A 23,181-nucleotide genomic window follows, 5' to 3' on the forward strand; every position below is an offset into this window, starting at 1 on the left:
CATTGTAGTGGTTAGGCTTGATCTGAGACATAAGAGATCTATCCATGTCCATCTGCTAGAACTGGGTGATCAGCTTCACAGCACAATAATTCATAGGTCCAGACAAGCAAGATTTTTCATGAAGCAAAGCCTCTCATGGCTCAGAATTTGTATGCTAATCAAGATCAAAGATGAACATGTTATTCCTCACCCAAAGCTCTAAAATAAGCTTCATTGTTAGGTAAAGGCTGGGGTTGTTGAGCCTAAAGGTAAAATGAATAATTCATATGGGCACTTCTCAAAAAGAATAGAGGTTCCAATAAAAAATGAGGATGAGTTACGATAGGAAATGGTTTCTTCCCTTGGCCTTGGCCCTTAGCGGTGGAAAAGGACTATAATTCAGGGAGGGAATTGAAACTAAAGACATGTACATTGATACATCTTTTTGTCTTAATAAAGAGGGCATGGTACTCTTGGCCTCTGTTCTGGATACTCTCAGTGTATTGTCTGTGTCAAGAAAAGTTTGTTCAGGAAGTATCATGCCTATCTTTAAAGAGCCCAGATTATTGTAGCATGTGATATGCCACACATATTCCGATGGGAAGAAAGAATGAACAGTAGACTAGGAATGATTTATGTGGATCTCATTTATTTAAGCAACTGAGATAGATGTATTTTTTCAGGTGGAATGCAATCATGAATAACTAATTTATATATCTCTTAAGATTCATTTGAGACACACTCAGTTAGGACTGGAATTGATGGAGGTGTCTTCGACTTTTACTTAACCGAACTTTCTTTTATTGGTTTTAAGTATTCCTTCTGTCTTTCATGAGACTCCCTTAGTGCTCAGGAGGCCAGCTACACACACCAGGGAGGACCATAGGGCATATAGTGAGGTTCTGTATGTCTCTTGGGAGAGTGTAAGGAAGATGTAATGTCTTCATTGTGGTAGTTGCATTTTGGGTATGAAGAGTCATGTTGGATTAGAATTTGTTATGTTGTAGGGATGGGATGTGTCCAGAACACAGACAAGAAAGTGTAATTCTTATTTATCTAGGGAGAGTGGTTTTAGATGGTTTTCAAAACTGAGTTAAGAGGGCATATGTTTAGTGTTAGTCAGGTTATTGTAGTGTGTATATGATTTGTCAGTGTTGTGTTTGTTAGGTGTTGGGGAATCTGTAAATTTAGATTCCTGAAGTATGAAGCATTTATTGCCATTTGGAGGTTCATGGTCAGTTATGGAGTGGTTTGAATGAGAATGGTCTGGTGCTGTTGCAAAGGATTAATTGCCAAGCATACTGAGGTGGAATTGTACTGGGAGGATCTTTGTTTCTTTGTGTAGGTCCTAAGTGCATGTAGTTTTCAGGCAGCCAGTGATTGTTCTTGGTGCTCTGGTTTGTGTGGTTTGCAGTTTTGTTTTAGTTGCTTTGACAGGATGGATGACCTGGTACGTGAGGCATAGCTTAGGATGGAACAGATGAATTTTTTGTAGAGAATACTAAGGGATTCTTTTTCTTGTCTAAATCTGGTGCCATTTATTGTTCTAAAGTCTTTTTGTTGTTGTTGCTTGTGTGTTGATGTTTGTGGTGTGGGGAGTAAATGTCATGTGTGTTGCATGTGATGCCGAGAATTGTTAGTGCTCTTTTGATTAGAAGTGTTTCGCCATTCAGGAAGACTAGAGGGTACAGGTTGGATTCATGTCTGTGCTGGGTTAAAAATGTCAGTGAGGACCATCATAGAGATGCAACCATTCTTTTCTAGGTGTGCCACTGTTCTTGTTGTTGTTGTTTCTTTGATGTCAGAGTGCTGTCATGTGATTGTGAGGTCATCAGCATATAAGAAGACCGTCATACTGTGGTCTGCAGGAGGCAATGGGAGGTCATGTTGGAAGAGAATGAAGAGGGTTGGAGAAAGAACTCCTCCTAGGGAACTCCACTGTAGAGCTTAAGGGTTTTAGAGAGTATGTCCATGTAAGTGACAATGGCTTGTGACTAGCTGTAAAGTTGGCCAATCACTTTTTGTGGAAGTAAATGGCCATTTATATAGACAGGAGGATGCATAATCGGATATGTGTCTGTTGGAGTTTAAAAGGGATGACTGAAGACTTCAGTGGAGATGCAGACAGTTCTAGATGAGCTACTGCACCAGTTATGTAATGTATGTGAAAAGCAATTGCCACTCAGTCATTCACAAGAGGTGTTAAAAGGTTTCTACCACCAGTATCCAAGAAATATCTCTGCTTGAGAGACACATCCATCGAGAGGAAAAGTTTTTCAATATTAAAACCTACATTATTAAAAGAATTTTTCACAGCTTTCTAAGACACAATATTGTGACTTTTTGTGCATGCATTCAACATGGCTGTGGCATATTTAGTTATGTTTACCTTCATGCTGACTTACATTACATGACTTTGTTTGGAGAACTACATGATGAAGGGCAGCAGAGGGGCTTGACTTAAAAAAACATGCTTTTCATAAGTTTAGAGCTGAATCTTAACTTCTAATATTGGACTGTTGCTATCCCACAGTGATTTAATTCACTCACATGAAATTGTGCAAAATTTAGTCATTCTTCCTACACTCAGTTCAGTTACCTACAGCTGTCATATTCTTCCTTCTACTTGCCTTTAGGGCGCTGTTTCTGTCTCAAATTCCTTTCATTCTACTTTCTCCTCTCCATTAGTCTCAGAGCCTTTTAATAGAAAATATATCTCAAGTACATGAACTCTGTTGGCAGTTCTTTGTTCTCACTCTTTTGTCTTACCTGCTTACATTTGTAGTACACTTTTCATAAACAGATTCCTTATCTGAAAACGTTTTTTCTGACCATAATAGGATGACTAGTTGTTGATTATATCGCCATCAGGCTTATCAGTGTACATCCTTAGTGGTAAGCATCTCAAAAACTAAGTAATTCTCTATGTAGGTAACCTGTTACCCGTTTTTGCCATTTTGAATGAACCACTAAGTGCCATGGCACTGGTGAGGTGAAGGTAGCCAACAGACCATTTCATCATAGTCCTTACAGGTAATATCTGGTCACTGCTTTTGTAAATGCACCAAGGGTAAGGTGTCAGAAGCTGCCCCTGTCTGTTTAGTATTTTTTTTTGGAAACATGTTGGGGAGTTTTAGATTATGAAGATTCTCATACTTATATGCATCTATCATTGCAGATATTTCAGGACTTGGGAATATTGTTTTAAGTGGTATAAACCAGCCAGTTAAAGTTTGTGATCCGTTGACTTCACAGTACAGGTACACCACCGAATTTCCGGCAGCTGATGGTTTGGCACCTCCTTTAGTCCGGATAAAATCACACAAGGGAACTTGAAATTACTGCGGCCACCAGATTAGTTTACTGGGCGGCCGCAGATGGCGTTGTGTGTAGGGCGCACTTATTTACATTCTTCACACTGCACTTGTTGGTGATGATACCGCAATCCTGTGAGATTCTTAGCTTATTTTGCTTAAATTTAATCCTAGCTATGGCTTCGAAGACATATGAGAGTGTTAGTCATGGTGTCAGACGTAAACATCAGTCCATATCGATCCAAAATAAAGTAGAACTGTTGAAAAATATGGACCGTGGTATTTCGGTGCATAAGCTGTGTGATATCTGCAGTATTGGTTCATCAACTGTTTATGATATAAAGAAGCAAAGGGAGATGATATTGAAATTCTATGCAGACAGCGATTCCAAGTAGCAAATGACAATTAGAAAAACTATGAAAGATGTTAAGAGCACTGAGCATGATCAAGTGATGATGGAATGGTTTCGACAGCATTAGAGTGATGGAGTGGACTTGTCAGGTAGCATGATAATGAACCAGGATAAGTTGTTACATAAACAACTTAAACTACAGCATGAGCATAATTATAGTGAAGGATAGCTTCAAAGATTCAAGAAGCGTCATGGGATTTCCACGAATAAAGTGTGCCAAGAAAAGCAGTCTGCAAACCACAAAGGAGCTGCTGAGTATGTGGACGAATTTAAGAAACTCGTAGCTGACGAGCATCTCAGTTCTGAGCAGGTGTATAATGTATTTCATCAATTTATTTCATTTACATTTAATATTTGCTTTATTTAAATTTCTAGCAGTCCATGGTATGCTTGAGACACATGGGATATGTATGATTAGTGTGTTAGAGGTGTGTTGATGAATTTTTATTACATGACTATGGTTGGTCCAGTAAAATGGTTAATCTAGCAAGGCTTTGGAACCAAGAGTGCCAGAAAATCAGTGGTGTACCTGTATTATGAAAATGGTAGTGGTAGAGGATGTGTGGATCAGGTGTTTGCTTTGAAGAATGTATGTGAGAAATACTTAGAAAAGCAAATGGATTTGTATGTAGCATTTATGGATCTGGAGAAGGCATATGATAGAGTTGATAGAGATGCTCTGTGGAAGGTATTAAGAATATATGGTGTGGGAGGCAAGTTGTTAGAAGCAGTGAAAAGTTTTTATCGAGGATGTAAGGCATGTGTACGTGTAGGAAGAGAGGAAAGTGATTGGTTCTCAGTGAATGTAGGTTTGCGGCAGGGGTGTGTGATGTCTCCATGGTTGTTTAATTTGTTTATGGATGGGGTTGTTAGGGAGGTGAATGCAAGAGTCCTGGAAAGAGGGGCAAGTATGAAGTCTGTTGGGGATGAGAGAGCCTGGGAAGTGAGTCAGTTGTTGTTCGCTGATGATACAGCGCTGGTGGCTGATTCATGTGAGAAACTGCAGAAGCTGGTGACTGAGTTTGGTAAAGTGTGTGGAAGAAGAAAGTTAAGAGTAAATGTGAATAAGAGCAAGGTTATTAGGTACAGTAGGGTTGAGGGTCAAGTCAATTGGGAGGTAAGTTTGAATGGAGAAAAACTGGAGGAAGTGAAGTGTTTTAGATATCTGGGAGTGGATCTGTCAGCGGATGGAACCATGGAAGCGGAAGTGGATCATAGGGTGGGGGAGGGGGCGAAAATTTTGGGAGCCTTGAAAAATGTGTGGAAGTCGAGAACATTATCTCGGAAAGCAAAAATGGGTATGTTTGAAGGAATAGTGGTTCCAACAATGTTGTATGGTTGCGAGGCGTGGGCTATGGATAGAGTTGTGCGCAGGAGGATGGATGTGCTGGAAATGAGATGTTTGAGGACAATGTGTGGTGTGAGGTGGTTTGATCGAGTAAGTAACGTAAGGGTAAGAGAGATGTGTGGAAATAAAAAGAGCGTGGTTGAGAGAGCAGAAGAGGGTGTTTTGAAATGGTTTGGGCACATGGAGAGAATGAGTGAGGAAAGATTGACCAAGAGGATATATGTGTCGGAGGTGGAGGGAACGAGGAGAAGAGGGAGACCAAATTGGAGGTGGAAAGATGGAGTGAAAAAGATTTTGTGTGATCGGGGCCTGAACATGCAGGAGGGTGTAAGGAGGGCAAGGAATAGAGTGAATTGGAGCGATGTGGTATACAGGGGTTGACGTGCTGTCAGTGGAGTGAATCAAGGCATGTGAGGCGTCTGGGGTGGACCATGGAAAGCTGTGTAGGTATGTATACACGTGTGTGGACATGTGTATGTACATGTGTATGGGGGGGGGGGGGGTTGGGCCATTTCTTTCGTCTGTTTCCTTGCGCTACCTCGCAGACGCGGGAGACAGCGACAAAGTATAAAAAAAAAAAAAAAAAAAAAAAAAAAAAATCTTTCTGAGATGCTTTTAGAATGGCATTTTACTGTTCTTTGTCTTATTTGGTAATCAGAAACCCAGCATACTATAGATGACACAGATTTCATTTGGCTGAAGCAGTTTGGGCAGATGAATGGTCAGGATTTTCTTGGTTTTGTCCATTATGAATGGGCCATGTGCATTTTTTTTTATAGTAGCTGTCTTGGCACAGACAAAGATATACCCTGAAGACCATGTTGAATGAACTGAAAAATAAGGAGTGTGAGAAAAAGAATGTAGAAGTAGCTAGTTTGAACTCCTCAGGTATTTGTAGATCTGATTCTTGAATGTGGAAGAAGGGAAGATGAAAAAAAAAGTGTGACCCAGAATCAAAAATCAGAAAAAATGAAGGAAACATGGTTCACCTTCCAGTTTTGAGTTAGGTATGCTCAAAGACAAAAATATCCTTTTTAAGTACAGCCCCATAGCCTTGGTAATGGTAGAGATGCTGTGATTGTTGTAGGCAGCTGTAATTTACCTTCATTGGAGGAGTTATTTTTGCAATTCTTATTTGCTGTCAGAGTACCATGAAATCATTTTAGCTGTCACCATTATTTTACTCTTTAAAGAATAGTTATAAGTATGACATATATAAAAACAAGCAAGATTTGTTTTATTCACAGAAAGTTAACTAAAAATGAAGTATTTAAACTGTTGTTAGGTATAATTATTAGAGTAAATGGCTTTTCTTTATTTTTTATTTTTGGATTGTGAGTGGATGGAAATACATGGGTGGGCTCCATGATCAAGAATTGCAAAGAATGAAGAAGATAAATGAGGATTAACTTCATCGAATGGGAACAATAACAGAACAGAGGGTGGTATTAATAAAAAAAACTTGCATTAAGGATGGAATCCGTGAGAGGGGCACGATAGATGGCCTTGGTTTTTATGGTGAGTGACTGTAGTGATTTATGATTGGGGTATGATTTTAGAATTGAGATATTTTAGTTGGAATGATGGTTACAAAACAGTAAGGCCAGTCAGGCATTAGCTCACTATTCAGATAGTACTAAGAAAGCTATAGGGTCCATCTCGTGGTGCAAGAGCCAATTTTTTGCCATTTCATTCCATTACAGTTTTTGTTGTGCCTACAAATAGACAAGAGTACTGGATAGCCCAGCTTTATAGTTTTCTTCTTCCTCACATACACTATATGCATTTTACAATAGGTATGGTCTTTGACACTTGTGCATTTTTATAATATACTCCCTCATGTTATTTTTCTCACCTATTTTTTCCCTTGACATCAAAACCTTATGTAGTGTACAGGGGACAATTCCTTCTGGTAATAAGTAGATTGAGATACTGAAAATCTCTGTGCCTCATGCTGATTCTGATGATAATGATGGAGTAGGCTCAGACAGGAACAGTATCAGCTCTACTTGTGTCCCTGTTTTGTAAGATTTGCCTGTTTGTCTCTCAACTTCCTCATAATCCATGACTGTAAAAGTATTTTTACTAATACTGTGCTGAACATCTTTCAGTTTCCTCTGTTCTCAGCCTTCCTTTTTCTCAAGAGACTCAATTGTTTGATAATGTTTAACATGATCTCTTCTCATCTCTGACTGTAATCTGTATCACCTTTTCCATTCAAGGGTCGTATGGGGGCCTGTTTTGAATTAATTCTGCCTGTTGCAGACTTTATGGATCTTGAACCTCCTAACTTAGATGTCATGTGCCTTAGGATTTGTCTTACTTTTTCCATCACTTCTTGAACTTTTCTTGTAATTTTATTAACTATATCTAATGCTCCTAGTACCCCACTACCCATCACAAGGTTGTGATAACCTCATTGGACCTTAAGAATGGGCTGAACTGAATCCTTACCATCTTGATAATGGGGACGCTGAGGCCTGTTTCTATTCTGTTCTCATTAATATGGAACAACACATCCTACATGTTTTCCTGATCATCATGAAGGTACTTCTGGTACTGATGTTATTTGTTCTCCATCCATTGAAAAGATTATGGGGACGCTGAGGCACGTTTCTATTCTGTTCTCATTAATATGGAACAACACATCCTACATGTTTTCCTGATCATCATGAAGGTACTTCCTATACTGATGTTATGTGTTCTCCATCCATTGAAAAGATTATGGGACATTTATGAAGAGAAAATTGCAGGGAATCATTAGAGTAGTTATATTCTACTGAGTTACTCTGTCTCAGTTAAGATTGCATATGGATTCTCATTACCATATGTTACCCTCTTTTCATTCTTGCAGAGTAAGTGAGTACAAGAGTTCATCACAAAAAGTTCTGTCAGATCAGCATTGCTGAGGTCCTGAGTGTCTGTGTCATGTCTAATTAGCATATCTACAATAACTCAAATGCTCATTTAAGTTGTATACATCTACACACATTAAAGCAGTAGGGTGTTCCTGTGCATGATGCTATTTTTTTTTTCTAAGTAATTTGGTATGTTTATAGAATTTCAAAAGCATGTTTTTGATGCAGCTTGTTTACTTGTCCAGCAGCATTATCCAAATTGTTTTTGAGTAGTAATGAATGTATTGTCATTGTCCTGTGTCAAAGTTCAGTGAACCCTCACCAATTTGGTTTTGTAAGGGTAAGAGGTTGTTGAATAAGCTGAAAAGTAAAATCATTAAAAGACCTGTGCCTAAAGAAAAAAAATGCAACCAGAAAATATACTGAGGCTGCTCCGGCAAGCTGGTGTGCTAATCTTTCTGCATCTACACATTTGAGGATGGTTATGTCCTCGTTTATAAGACACTTGAACCTCCTCCTTCCTCCAGTGCCTGAAGAAGCTTTTGAGCTTTTGCTGGATGATATATATTTGTATTTGTTTAGAAGGCTTGCTTAATAGCAAAGCATCATCCAGAAATTCATTTAGGAGATCACACATCCTACTAGTTCTTGGTGGTATGAGGTCACTGCTGACCAGAGATAAAAGAAATTATAATCATGTGGTGTAACACCGTGTGAAAATCACAAGTCTGTGTAGAGGAGTTAAGGTCACATACTTTTCAGACATTTAGATGAATGCATTATAAACTCTGTCATTTTGGAGAACAAATGTCCAAATACTTATTTTCAGAATTGAAGAATTGACCTGGGGGCCATATTGGTGTGAGTTCACTGTACAGTAAGAGCTCTATACAGTGGATACTGTATATGTGTGACTACCTGCCACAAAGCATTTCTTTCTTTCCACATAATGAAATCTTTTATATTAGGTATTCCAGTGTACTTTACAAGGACCTAGGTTCTGTCTGGGATTATCCAGGTAAAGCCAAAGCCTTTTCTTTTTCTCTCCATAATGGTCAGGAAAAAATGATGAAACACATAACATGAGTTTTTGACTGTCATGACCACTCTCCCAACAACTGAACCTCATTTTTTACGTGTGTTACTTCTGCCCCCTTAGAGTCTTTAAATCATATGTTATTCCTATCACTTCTGACTGGACACACCTTGTCTCTATTCTCCTTTCAAATGTCAACCTTTGCACTTTAGAAGAGTTCAGCATTCATCTCTGTGTCACTTGTTTAAAGACTTTCCCTCAGATGGATAGTGCTTTGCTAGCTGAATTGCCCCATGTTGTGTTGAACACATAGTATAAGTTATCTTGGCAGGGATAGAGTTCTGTACCTCTTCTTCTGCAAGATTAGTCTTTCCCCAATCCTGGTTTGATTGCTCCTGATATGACACTTGTCACATTATGGACAGAGCCTATCAGACCATGAAGCTCTTCCATTCCCCTGCCACTTTTATTTCTGTTCAGGATCACTCTAAAACTGTTCTTTCTAAAGTCAAGCACACCTTATCAGCCTTATCAATCATAGCTTATGCTGTAAATGATAAGGCAACTCTTATTGGTACTTTAGTTTCCTTTGATTCTACCTTGAATGATTCAGCTTATAATCCTCAGTCCCATCTCCTTTCACTGAATCTGTTGCCCTTCCCCATATTTTCTTCATGGAATGTCTTGTAAGTGCTTTTTCACCTCCTATTAGACAAGGCTTAGGATGTAGATAGTATACCTCATGTTTTAAGTGGGTGTGCCTCAAAGATAGCGCCAATAGTTGTTTGCCTATATCATCTCTGTCTAAAAGCCTAGACTTTGATTGATTCTTGGAAGCATACCATTAGGCAGCCCATCCCTAAGAAAGGAGACTGCTGTGCCTCATCCATATATTGCCCAGTTGCTCTTGCTTCTGTTGTCCTCAGAGTCTTTGAAACTCTCCTTAACTCTCAGTTTCTCAAATGATTAGAATCCCAGTCCTTTCTTTCTGATCACCAGTGTAAATTTTGAAGTTCTGTCTCCTTTATGACTCTCCTCTATTCTTCCTCTCTTAGGGCTTTTGTTGAAACTTTTTTCAAGGCTTTCAAAGTCTCCAAAGTGGTTAACATGGAGTAGCATACTTCTTTTCTTTCTATACTTACATCCTTTTACTTTTTTGCTTCTCTTTGTTTCCTGATGTATGGCTCCTCTGAACGTTCCATTTAGATGTCACTGTTGAAATGATTTTGCCCTCTCATCCCATCAGCAATAGTGTCCCTAAGGGTTCTGTCCTGATGCATACTCTCATTTCTCCTTAAGTGATCCCTGTAGTTTCTAAACCTTTTCACTCGTATGCTGATTATGCTTCCTTCTTATATTTGTTCTTTCTAATGTTGAACATATTTCCTCTCTCAATTTGTACCTGTGCAACATGTCAGTAGTGCTATAATGCAGTCTCTCCCCCATGTCTGTTTCTAAGTGTCACTCACTTCCCTTTGTTCAATTTCAACACAGCATAATTCAGCTATGTAATAGCATAAACATTGGACATAACCTCTATTCTAGAAAACCCTCACATTCATCATCTCAACTCTGCTTCCCAAAAGCTAGGGGCTTGCATAGATGTCTTTATTATTTTTGTTGTTACCTGCTATTTCATTGCTACAAAAGTTTAATTCGGCCCAGGTAGTGACTACAGCCCATGGATCTACTTTGTTTTCAGTGTAATTCTCTATTAATGAGAATGGAATCAAACTCCATGTCTCATTAATTATTCAGACATCACCTCTCTTCAACTACTTCGTTTTGTAGGCTGCAACATTGCTGCCCTCGCTTTATTGTACATATTTTATATTGGTCACTGCTGTCATGAGCTTTCTGCCACCAAGGCTTGGACCCAAGGCACTTCTCTAGCTGTTACTTCTCATGGTTTCTCAGTGAAGATGGGCCTCTTGAGGAATAACCATTATGATACTTCCTTCTTCCTTTGAACTGCAGTACTTCAGAATTCTTCTCCTACTTTTGGCTTTCCTTCTCTCTCCAACCATTCTGTCTTGAAGAATTAGAGCCCTGATTAATTTCTAAATTGTTTTTAATCTTACTCTTTTTCCCTTCACCAAAGATGGCCTTGATTGGGGGCTTGTTTTGCCCATGCCAGGTTAGTTTAGTAGAACAAAATTTAGGAAATTGTATATGAAAGAAACTATGAGGCAAAAGTAAATAGCATTTTCAAGCCACACTTACGCAGAAAGAAGTCCCACACCTTAGAGAAAACTTTGTAACTGTTAATAATGTACTGGTGTGTATTAGATAAGTTTCATCCATAAGTGCACAGTGCATAAGATTTATGTGTTAAATTCCCTCAACCTCCATCTCCACTGCTGTCAGGGCTATTGGATATAATGAACTACAATACTGGTTTTTATAAAACAGCTGGGACCTCCCATAGATTAGTCTGTTAGAGCTCTTACTGTAAATTTATTTTTATTTTTTGAGCATTGTCTCTTAAGTGATCAGCAAATTGAATTAATGGAATGTAAGAGAAACTAGTTAAGGATGTCTCATTTCCCATGACTTAAAAGTTAATTACTCACCATTTCCATATGGTGTACAAGTTAAGCAGTGTTTAACTCAGTTGGTGTGCTTTACTTTTCTAAATTGACATAGGGTCGATGGAGTGATGTGGTGGGCAGACGGCTGGTGATGCTAGTGTGTTTAATAGCAACGGCCATTAGTTATGTTGTACTTGGAGCTTCTCAGTCCCTTGTGGTGGTCATTTTGGCAAGAATAATTGCAGGTGAGTAGTAAAAAATTTATATTACATTTAGTGTGAATATTCTTTTAGAGAAGTGGGATATTTCCTTGTAGATGCACAGGTGTAGGCAACTGACTTTATGGTGAAAGTTATGTCAGTGTTACAGTTACCTTTATCTGAAATGCTTTTCTCTTATCAAACAACAGAATGACAATGATTAAACTTGTCTGTATGTCAATCTGCAGCTTTTTGCTCACTTCCACCTTATACCAATATTTTATATTCCTGTGCTTGAATGTCTTATCATTGTGTAAAGTCAAAGGAGAAGTATTGATTATTCAAATTACTGGTGTGTAAGTCTGTGAGTGTACCTGGTAAGGTGCATGGCAGGGTCGTAATCATGAAGATGGTGGTGTGTGCAGAGAAGATAATAGGGGAGGATCATTGTTTACTTTAAAGAACTTGTGCAAAACACTTTGAGAAAAAAATTGACTTGTACATGAGCAAGTATGGACTTGGAGAGAGCATATAGTAGAATTGTCAGAAATGCCCTGTGGAAGGTACTGTGAATGTATGGGGTAAATGGAAGATTATGAAATGAACTGAGGAAATTTTGCCAGGAGAATGATGCATGTCTGTGAGTATAAGGGCTTATGATGAAAGTGGATTTGGATCAAAGATGTGGCATGCCACCATGATTCTTTATTCTGTAGGGTAGAGGGAGGTAAATATGAGGGTCTTTGTGTAAGGAGTGGGTCTGCAGTGTGCTTGTGATGGGGAAGCATGGAAGGTAAATTATTTGCTTTTTGTAGCTGATGTAGCAGCTATGTTGGCAGATTCCAGTGAGAAATTTCAGAAGTTGATGAAAATGTTAGGGAGAGTGAGTAAAGGGGAAAGTTGAGGCTAAATGTGAACATCTATCTATCTATATCTCTGACATGGGAACTTCCATTAAGGGTTGGCCATGGCAAAAGAGTCCGCACTTATCTCTGTCATTACATGCCTCCCTCGCATACACCATTCCACACATTCTTCCTCTCACGCCAGCCCTTTTAATTGTACTATCATACACTCTGCTTGTAAACTTCCAGTCTTACATTCTTTCCACATGCTCAAACCACATCAAAAGTATTGTTTAAACCATTCTACCACTCCACAATTCACTCCCTTTGCATTCCTTGCTATACCACATCTCTCATACACCCTCTCATTTCTTTCTTTATTCTGTCTAGCCACATCACATTCTCTTCTTAATTAACTCATTTCTGCAGCCTGGATTCTTTTCATCTGTACCTCATTCCACATTCATGTATAAGCTGCATAAATCAGGGTTGGGAGGACTGTGCTGTCCATTGATTCTCTCTTCACTTTCATACTTACACCTCTATCCTTCATTATTCTGTTAAGGGACCCAATGACTCTTCTATCCTGTACTGCTCTCTCCCTTATTTCACCTTCCATATCACCACACTTACCTAAGACGGCTCCCAGGTACTTCAATTCCCTTACTTCTTCCTGTCTTTTCCCCCCGCATCCACAGTGCAATTCATTACACTTTCTTCTTTCTATATATGGTTTTACAAAATCTACATTTTTACTCCATTTCCTTTCAAACACCATGACTTTACTTTTACTTCCATTTGCCTTCAATCTCCTACGCTTACACTTTATCATAAAACACACTTACAGCTCCTCTTCACTCTCAACAAACAACTCAGTATCATCCTCAAACAGGCTTCCTACTAGCCACCATATCTCACTGCCAAACTCCATCTCTGCACCCCTTTTCCCTAGTTTTACTTTCGTCTCTCTTATCACTCCATCCACATGTATATTAAAAAACCACGTTGATGTTACACAGCCCTGCCTCACATCTACATGTATCCCAAAACTCACTCATCTCTCCATCCACTCTTCTGCATGCATTTGCTCCTCCATAGAAGGATTTTACACCATCCAACAGTTGTCCTCTTATACCATATATCCATAATACATCCCACAAAGCATTCACTAACTCTGTCATATGCTTTCTCCAGATCCATAAAGTTGCATACAACTTCTTACTTTTTTGCTAAATACTTTTCCATGATTATCTTTATGGCAAAAATCTGATCCACACATTTCCCTGCCTTTACTAAAGCCCCCCGTGCTCTTTACTTATTTTGCATTCAGTCCCTTCCTTCACTCCGTCAGTTGATATTCTTGCATACACTTTTCCTGGTATACTTAACAAACTTGTTCCCCTGTGATTGCTGCATCCATTGTTAGCACCTTTTCCTATGAGTAAAGAAACAATGAAAGCTTTCACTTAATCCTCAGGCATAACCTTCTGTTTCCATGCTATATTGTACATAAGATGCATCTTTTTTTCACACTTTCTCCTCCATACTTCAGCATTTCATCCATAATCCCATCCACTTCTGGTACCTTTCCTACCTTCAGCCTCATTATTACCCTTCTTACCTCCCTTTTTGCTATAGCCCCCTGCACTTGTATCCTCTTCCTTCCCTCCTCCATACCCATGCATGTAACAACTGTTGCCTCCCCTTCTCCCACATTCATCAGTTCTTCAAAATACTCTTTCCATCTTCCTTTCACTTCCTCCTTTTGATTCAACAATTCCCCTTCCTTACTTCTCACATCACCATTTCCACCTCTTTCTTTTTTCACCAATACCAGTAGTTTCTTATTATCCCAAAACTTTCACTTAATTTTCTTCCAAAGTCGTCATCTACTCTTTCTTTGCTTTCCTCTGTCAGCTTCTTAAAAGATTGCTTAAACATTTTGTATTCTTCCTTCCTCCTTTGCTGAACTTCCACTAGTACATTCCTATTGAGGAATGTACCATATGCCTTTTTTCTTCTCTTCCACAGCATTTCTAAACTCTTCTGTCAACCATGCACTGCCCTTTTTATTCCTGTGTCTCTACCTTGTATCCAACCACTGATTCTACAACCTTTACTGGTATTTCACTAAACATTTTAAATACCTCATTCACACATGACTGCAATCCTAGATTCACTGCACTTCCATCTAAGCTTTCAGTTACCTTCCATTCATACTCCTCCCTGTATTTTTCCTGATTCATCTTCTCACTTGCCAACACCTTTACCTCTCCATTCTTCCTTACACCATATCTCCACCTCTCCCTGATCCTCATCCCCTCAAAAACTGCAGAATGGTCTGTCTCCAAACAATCCTTTTACAGCTCTAGCATTCATCATAGCCTTTTCAATCTTTCATCCCCTGCCACATAGCCAATCAAAGCCTTTTGCTCTTCTCTTCCATCATTCCTCATCCATATATACCTTTGAATTATCTTGTGCTGAAAAAAGATGTTCTCAAGGAATAAACCCCTCTCAGCACAAATATCTACAAGGTAACTTCCATTCTCATTTACTCCAGGCACTCCCAAATTACCAACTATCTCACCAATTTTATCACATCCCACTTTCGCATTCACTTTATTATTATTATTATACTTTTTCGCTGTCTCCCGCATTAGCGAGGTAGTGCAAGGAAACAGACAAAAGAATGGCCCAACCCACCCACATACACATGTATATACATACACGTCCACACACACACACACACACATATACATACGTATACATTTCAATGTATACATATGTGTACATACATAGACATATACATATATACACGTACATAATTCATACTTGCTGCCTTTATTCATTCCTGTCGCCACCCCACCATGCATGAAATGACCCCCCCTCCCCCAACCCACCCCCACCCCACCCCATGCTAGGAAAAGACAACAAAGGCCACATTCGTTCTCACTCAGTCATTCAGATTTTTCCAGAAAAGCTTCATTTCATTTTTACCTCGTGCAGTCTTCATATTCACAGGCTCATATACACATACCCATGCATACTTCACAGTTCCAATCTTTCCTTTAGCTCACACTATTCTTGATCCATTCCATCCATGCTCTGTAACACCGTCCCGTACTCTTGATGACAGCAGAATTGCACATCCTTCATTTCCTCTTCCTCGATAATTTTCACTCATTCCTGTCCATACCACACCTTCCGTGTCCCCCCATAACTTGCATTCATTTCCATTTTTACTCCACACACACCCTGCCCAAGGATATGGGTTTCCCTATTCCCCAGCACATCCATGCTACAACTTTTAAACCTCTCCACAACCTCCCTTCTTTTACTGTCATAAATCATCCCATTCAAATTCAGCGCCATCACTCTCATTTGCTCATTTACGTTACCCTCGGCTAACTGGCAGACTTCAGTGCAGTTTGGTAGCCTTTTGTGCCTCACCCTTGACAGGTCACTGGCAGAGGGCAACACCAGCACAGTGTTCCCAAAGGCAGCGAGGCTCCAAAATTGTCAGTAACTAAAAGTAACAGTGCACTTCATGTGTTTGTCCAAATCAAAAAGTATTGCCCTGATGTAATTGGGCAATGCCTCTTCCTTTAGTTCCACCCCTAAGGGGTGTACTAACGAGGTCACCATGAGAAGGTGGGGTGGGACTTGGCTACTCCAGTAAAACTAGAGTACCCGTCGAGATGCTAAAACTCAATACTTTTCCCAATTTTGAGCTGCTTTTCTTTCCACAGTAGCAGCACCTCCTACCTCATTGGCTAAAGTGAAGTGAAGAAATCAGAGAGAAGTGTTAGATCAAATGGGTGGACCTGGAGAAAGTGGTGCCCTTTAGATACCTGGAATGGATGTATGGAACAATAGGGGGTGAAGTGAGTAACAGGGTGGAGGAGGGGGCTAAGGTCATGGATGCATTAAGGAACGTGGGGAGGAAAATTTCAGTGTATATAAAGGCAAAGATGTGCTTGGTAGTTATAGTAGTCTCAGTAGTGTTGTATGACCATAGATTCATAGGTCCTGAATACAAAGGAAAGGAAGAGGGTGAATATTATGGAAATGAAATGCTGAAGGACAGTATGTGGTGTAAGATAAGTTGATCTTGTGAGGAATAACTGTTAAAATAGTTTGATCTTATAAGGAATGACTGTGAAAGGGAGAAGAGTGGTAGTAAGACAGTGTAACTGAGATAGCATACTAAGATATGTTGAAAAGTATGAGCGCATGAAGTAGATGAGCAGAGACATACTTTTTTTTTTTTTTTTTTTTTTTTTAACCAAATTCCCTTTTCATGCTGTAGTGAGGTAGCATCAAGAACAGAGCAAGGATGGCCCCACATTTGCATACATACAGCTTCCACCTGTCATATATAATGTACCAAAACTAGAGTCTACCATCCCCAGTTAAACCATGCAGACTTTATTTTATTGAAAATTCAGTGCTTTATTTGCACTGATTCAGCTCATTGGCAACACATTGCCCTCCTGTTTACCATGTCAGTCTAATTTTATCCTGTCCGGTGCAAGCCTCTTGCCATCATGACTATTCTGGCTATGATACCGCAAAGCATCCTACACTCCATCTTTCTATCTCCTTTATGGTATATCCAGTTCCCCTTCTTCCTCCACTTTCAACACGTAGATGCTCTTAGTCAGTCTTCACCATCATTTGTTGATTTTTTCTTTGTGCCTGAACATACATAACTCTGATGATACTGTCACAAATGGAATTAGAGTCCATATAGCCATGTTCCATCGCAACTAACACAATCTTCGTCAAACTCTCGAGTCACCCTGTCCACAGTGCCATATTCTGCTCCTCACACCACATCTCACTTAGTAGCCAGTTGCCACATCTTCAACCAACACCAAAAGATCTTTCAGAATTTCCGCAGTGATAGCAGCCCTTGTTTTTTCACGTTCATCTTTCATTTCATCCAGCACAGAAAAGTGGTTACATATTTTGTTTCTTAACTTCTGTTATTAAATAAGTACCCACACATATTTATCCCTCAGAAGATGGATAGAGGCAGTGAGAGAAATGATTAAACAAGGAACATTTCAATTGAGGATGTAAAAGGAATGATTTTCAACCTAATGCAGTGGAGGCATTTTGAATGTAGACTTGATAGGAGTGGTAATGCTGGTCTAAATTGGTAAATCAACTTTATATGTAAAGTTAAAAGTGCTTATGTACGTATGGAAATTCATGTTTCACTTTAAGTCATCAAGCATGTGTTGAGGATGTGTGAGTGGTTTGAGAGGCTATATTCACCTAGTCCAATCAATGATATTAGTAATAGATTTGATTATGGATAGACTGATAGATAGACACATACATAAGATTGATTTACTTGCTCAAATGATATGTATATTTAAACAGCATTATTGTAAAGTTTGCAAATTTTTTCAGGAATATTTAAACACAGTCAGACTGTGTGCCGGGCCCTGCTAGCAGATATTACCCCTCCTGAGGAAAGATCGCAGGTGTTTGGGACATTTAATGCCTCATCTAGTATGGGCTTTATCATAGGTCCCATGCTTGGAGGTAAGATCCTATGTTTTAGGTCTCATATATAAAGGTATGACTTTATTGTTATGGTCTGCATGCATGCAGACAGACCATACCATTATTTTAGGTTTCATGTATAAATGTAGAACTTCCCTATAGTAAGTCCTGTGCTTGAAGCTAAGGCAATAGTGTTATAGGTCCCGTACTTGGAGGTATGACCTTTTTACTGGACGTCTTATCCAAGAAGATAAGACCACATTATTGCTTTCCCCACACTTGGATGAAACTTCTCATTTTTGTAATGATATATCATGATAGAAAACATTATTTGTGTATCATCCCATTCCTAGAGATAAGACTTGTATTGTAATCTTTATTTCTTGTTAAACCTTATGATTATACTTTGAGTCCTTGGGTATAAAAAGCAGTATTTCCACACCTATGCTTAGATGTAGAACCATGTTACAGTAGGGCCTGTGCTTAGGCGTAAGATTTCACAATTGGAAGGATTGTAATAAAACTGGAAATTCTGTAGAGCATGTGGTGTGACCAGATGGAACGAAGAAAGAAATGAAAGAATGTATGTGAGATGTGGCATGGCAAGGAATGCAAAGGGAATGAATTGTGGAGTGGTAGAATGAATGGAATGTAATACTTTAAGGTGGTTGGGGTTTAGAAGGAGAGTGTATGATAGTACCATTAAAGGAGGTGTTGTGAGTAGAAGACCACCTGTGACATGGGCAGATAGGGTGGAGGAATACTGGAGGGAGAGAAACAAATGAAGAATGTGTGGAACGGTGTATGCGAGGTATGTAAGGACAGGGATAAGTAGAGACTCTTTTGTCGTGGCCACCCCTTGATAGGAGTTCTAGAGGGAACAGGCATCAGAGATATAGATAGATAGTTAGATAGATAGAGATGGCCTTGATTAGGGCCTCGGTTGTCCATGCCGTCTCAATTAACATTAAAAAAGATAATGATCAATAACTGTTTTTTCTCAGATTCTTTCTGAATTTTTCAAGTTGCCTAATATCTTTTTTTATATGGGTGGGAAGGCTGTGTAAGATACTTCAAGGGTTATTGCAACATTTCAGTTTGAATCTATGAAATCATCTTCAGAAGTGTATGGAGAGGTCACTGGAGCAACTGGGAATGACTGCTGGTAGCTGGATGAGGCAGTGCACTCAATGGTTATTATGCAATGCTGTGGTGTGTAGTTGTGGTAGTCTGTCTTGGCCCATGTTCTGGTTGTTGAGTTTTGGTTGTTGTTCCTTAATGATTAGAGCTTTGGCAATTTGTAGGCATCTTGTGCCTTGTTCACAGTGTAGTATCCATGTAGATTTAACTGTTGTCTCGTGTGAGAGCAGTGCTATGCTTCTTAGTGACTTGTTTGGTGGAGCCTCATGTAGTCTTCTGGATAGTGTGCAGGTTGTGCTTCCCATATAGGTCTTGTTAGTTACTAACGTCACCTCTTTTATAACATTGAAGAAAGGCCTGTTTTATCCTTCTTTCTATCTGCAAGGAGTTTTCATCATCATTAACAATAGAAATATCTGTAGAGAGATGTATTTAGATTATTTTTTATAGCAAATACTTCACTGCTGACCTATGTCTCTCCATCATTTGATAGATTTCCAGTAGATGTTACGACTGTATGGAGGAATTATTGTAACCAAATTTATGACCTTGCTCGAGCAACGCTTATAAAAAAAATTCATCCCAAAGTACATGGTTTTTGGGTTTAGTTGCTTGTGTAGCCTCAAAGTAGATGTGTCAAACTTGGTGCTGAAACTACGTATGGTACACAGCTCTCCTTATCTGATACCTCATGCACTTTTTGGCCACCTCAGCCTTGTTTTAGGAGCCCAACTTTAAAGCTCTGAGCTCTGAAATTTCCACATATGTATTTTCTCAAACATTGATTCTGTACAAACAGAGATTTGGAGAGTGCTTAACGTGTAAACTTTTTTTTCCATAATGACTCCCTTTACTTAAAGAAAGTCAGTTAGTGTGGAAACTTCCATTCATTCCTTGAAGGTGCAGTTCCTCATAGGTTTCCTTAGCTCCATGTTTGTCTTTTCTGGCATTTTTACGAATAAAACTAAGCAGTAAATGGTACCACTACTGCCTCATATAGTCTAGGTGTTTCAGAACTTATACAGGTTATGCTTCTCTAATCATCTATTTGAGGAACCAGTTGCTTTAGCTTTTCTGCCACAGCCCAGTTGAAAGCTGTCGAACATCTTAGTCCTTGTACAGTCTAAGAATTTTTATGACGGTTAGCTCCTCCTTATTTCTTCATGAAAACTCTGTTCCTTTTAGTTGTGGGCTTTAGAAAAAGAGGTAATGACAAGACATAAATATCATCTTTCTTGATGGTAACATGTCTTGGGTCAAGACAAACCCAAACCATAGATTCTTGGCTAGAGTGAGATGAGTGTGTTTGGAAATACCACTATAGATATTTATTCTTAGAAAACTGCAACAGCATAGCATCACTCCTTTGCTTAGTAAAATCTCTTTAAGTCTTATTAGAGACCACCATAGACTATTGAGAGGAACCTGTATGTTAGTTCAAGATGCGTAAAACAGCAAAGAACACCCCTTCCTTGTTTAAGGAACTTATTTTTTTGACCCAGCATGGCCCATATATTCCCTCTTGAGAAACATTCCTTGGAGATGAATAAAAAATCTTTGGCATTTCTGAAATACATTTGTTAAATTAATGCTGTAGTCAAGAGCTGTGGAGGATTTACCTCGTGTGAATCAGGGCACCACAACCCTCTGAACAGATGGTTCTTGATATGCCACAGGATGGCTTTGCCTTTGTTTATCCTTTAGTCTAATATTATTTCGTCAAGCCCTCCTCCTTCAGGTTGATATACTTTCAAGCCCAAAGAACCTTTTGGCAGTGGAGAGGAATATAAGTTGTTGAAAATTAAAAACTTTCTCTCTAAGGCAGTATCTCACAAACATTTTTTTTTCTAAGATGTTTTCTCCTTGTGTTCCCTTCTGTTCTCTTGAAACACTCTCCTCTCAACCATCAGTGGCTAACTTTCTCTCTAAGGCAGTATCTCACAAACATTTTTTTTTCTAAGATGTTTTCTCCTTGTGTTCCCTTCTGTTCTCTTGAAACACTCTCCTCTCAACCATCAGTGGCTAACTTTCTCTCTAAGGCAGTATCTCACAAACATTTTTTTTTCTAAGATGTTTTCTCCTTGTGTTCCCTTCTGTTCTCTTGAAACACTCTCCTCTCAACCATCAGTGGCTTTCATCAGAGTAATGCCTGTGACCTGAGAATTATGCAGCGATAGGCTGGTATGAAACTGGATTGGCATTGGGATGGGAACATCACCACCTTCATGGTGTCACTGATTGGTCAAGGGAAGACCAGGGACAGAACAAGCAGGCTGTTACTATTGATAATTGATTTAGCAGTGAGCGTGAGGCAGCTTTCACCAGAAGGCAGGGTTTAAAGGCTCCTATCCCTGAGGGATCCTAGGAACTTTCTTACGCTCAGAGGACACTAGCCCAGAGAGAAAGTTTTTCTCTTTTGAAACTTACATAATCTTGTGTAATATTACTGTTCTAATTATGTTTTGATTCATAATTCTTTTCTTGTCTATGAAGGTAATGTGACTATGTGGTTGATAATATAATTTGATTTTAAAGATAAGTATTTCATGGCTGGAATAATGATATAATCTATAATGTTTCAGGTCATATTTCAGAACTTCAGGATGGGTTCTCTCTTGTGTGTAACCTGGGTGCTTCTTTCTTTGTTGTAAATTTCGGTAAGTCAATTTTTTCATCATATTAAATGATTAAACATTTTAAAGAAATTAAAAGATATTACCATTTTTTTATATGACTTGTAGCTTATTTTGCTGAACATATTTAGTAAAATGAATTGAATAAATCTAGCATCTGGTCATATGAGCTATTGGGTAGTGTTTTCTATATGTTGAAGAAGAATGTGAAAAGTCATGATGACAGATGTCATTAACTCAAAACACATAATGGAACATTGTAGCAGTATCTAGGAACACCCGGGACTAAAATAATATAGAAGTTCTATGTATAAATTGCCATCAGTAGTTTTCTTTTTTTTCTGTGAATTTTCACTATGATTTCCTATATGTGAGGGTAGGTAAAATGCACACAGTTTCACAGCTCACTTACATATATCCTTGGCTGATGTCCTTTATCTTAAAGAGAACAAAGTCTTCTACATTACAACAGCACTTCCTAATTTTTCTTCTTTTTACAGTAAGTTAGTTTGTCAGATATCACTTGCATCCCACTAACCTTGTCACCTTCACATATGAAGTGCCTCCAGCAGTCATTTACTTTGCATCCACAGCAGTAGCCAGTCTCTCTCATTTCCTTCACTGATCTGCCGGTGCTTCTTTACTAATTCATCTTGTGCCATATATATACATCTGAGCCATATCATTGTAAACAGGTTTTTGTCCTTGTTCCTTTCCATTTATTGTTTCACAGATCTTCATTATTTTCTGATTCTGTTTTACTGCATAATTTATTTATTTCTGCAGCTCTTATTTTATTTTTATGTTTCAAAAGAAAAAAGTTTCACATCTATCATTAAATGACTCTCTTTATCATGCAATTTTCTTCCACACTCTGAACTTTCAGTTCTTATCCTTTGCTTGGTTTTACTCTTGACTTCAACTTTCTCACTACCATCATTATTAATCTTATCCTTAATGTTTGTAAATATTGAATCTTTTTCAGTGCAAAGTTACCTTTGGACTTCTCATCTATGTAAAAGACAAAAATCAGGCTGCCCAATTTCTTCTCTGATAATGAAATAGCATTATCTACATATGAAAGCTTTGATGACTTCCCGTGTGTTCTACAATGGTATGCTTATGCCATGCAATCACCTCATTTCATTCTTGTATCATGCAATGGCCCATTCAAGCAAATATTAGATATCATGATGACAGTACATAGTCTAGAAGTACTCCCACATTTATTTTAGTCCGCTCACCCTTATGACAACTTTCTTTACACATGCTTTTTCAAAATTCGTAAATGCTGCAAATGCTTTCTTTTTCTCAATATTTATCTCTAGTACATGATTAAGAAGAAAAATGTGGTTTGCTATGGCT

General features: G+C 38.7%; 1 protein-coding gene across 5 annotated transcripts in view; it reads left to right on the top strand.

The window, feature by feature from the left end:
* LOC139763627 (major facilitator superfamily domain-containing protein 9-like) overlaps positions 1-23,181 on the top strand; it is a 63,335-nt gene that overhangs the window by 23,883 nt on the left and 16,271 nt on the right. For all 5 annotated transcript variants that reach the window (XM_071689869.1, XM_071689866.1, XM_071689870.1 and 2 more), the window contains 3 exons: positions 11,594-11,723; positions 17,948-18,082; positions 21,766-21,840. In XM_071689869.1, the coding sequence (XP_071545970.1) occupies positions 11,594-11,723; positions 17,948-18,082; positions 21,766-21,840 (340 nt within the window). The remainder of the gene's footprint in view (positions 1-11,593; positions 11,724-17,947; positions 18,083-21,765; positions 21,841-23,181) is intronic.

This window comes from Panulirus ornatus, chromosome 47 (assembly GCF_036320965.1).
Source record: "Panulirus ornatus isolate Po-2019 chromosome 47, ASM3632096v1, whole genome shotgun sequence".
NCBI classification, from domain to species: Eukaryota; Metazoa; Arthropoda; class Malacostraca; order Decapoda; family Palinuridae; genus Panulirus; species Panulirus ornatus.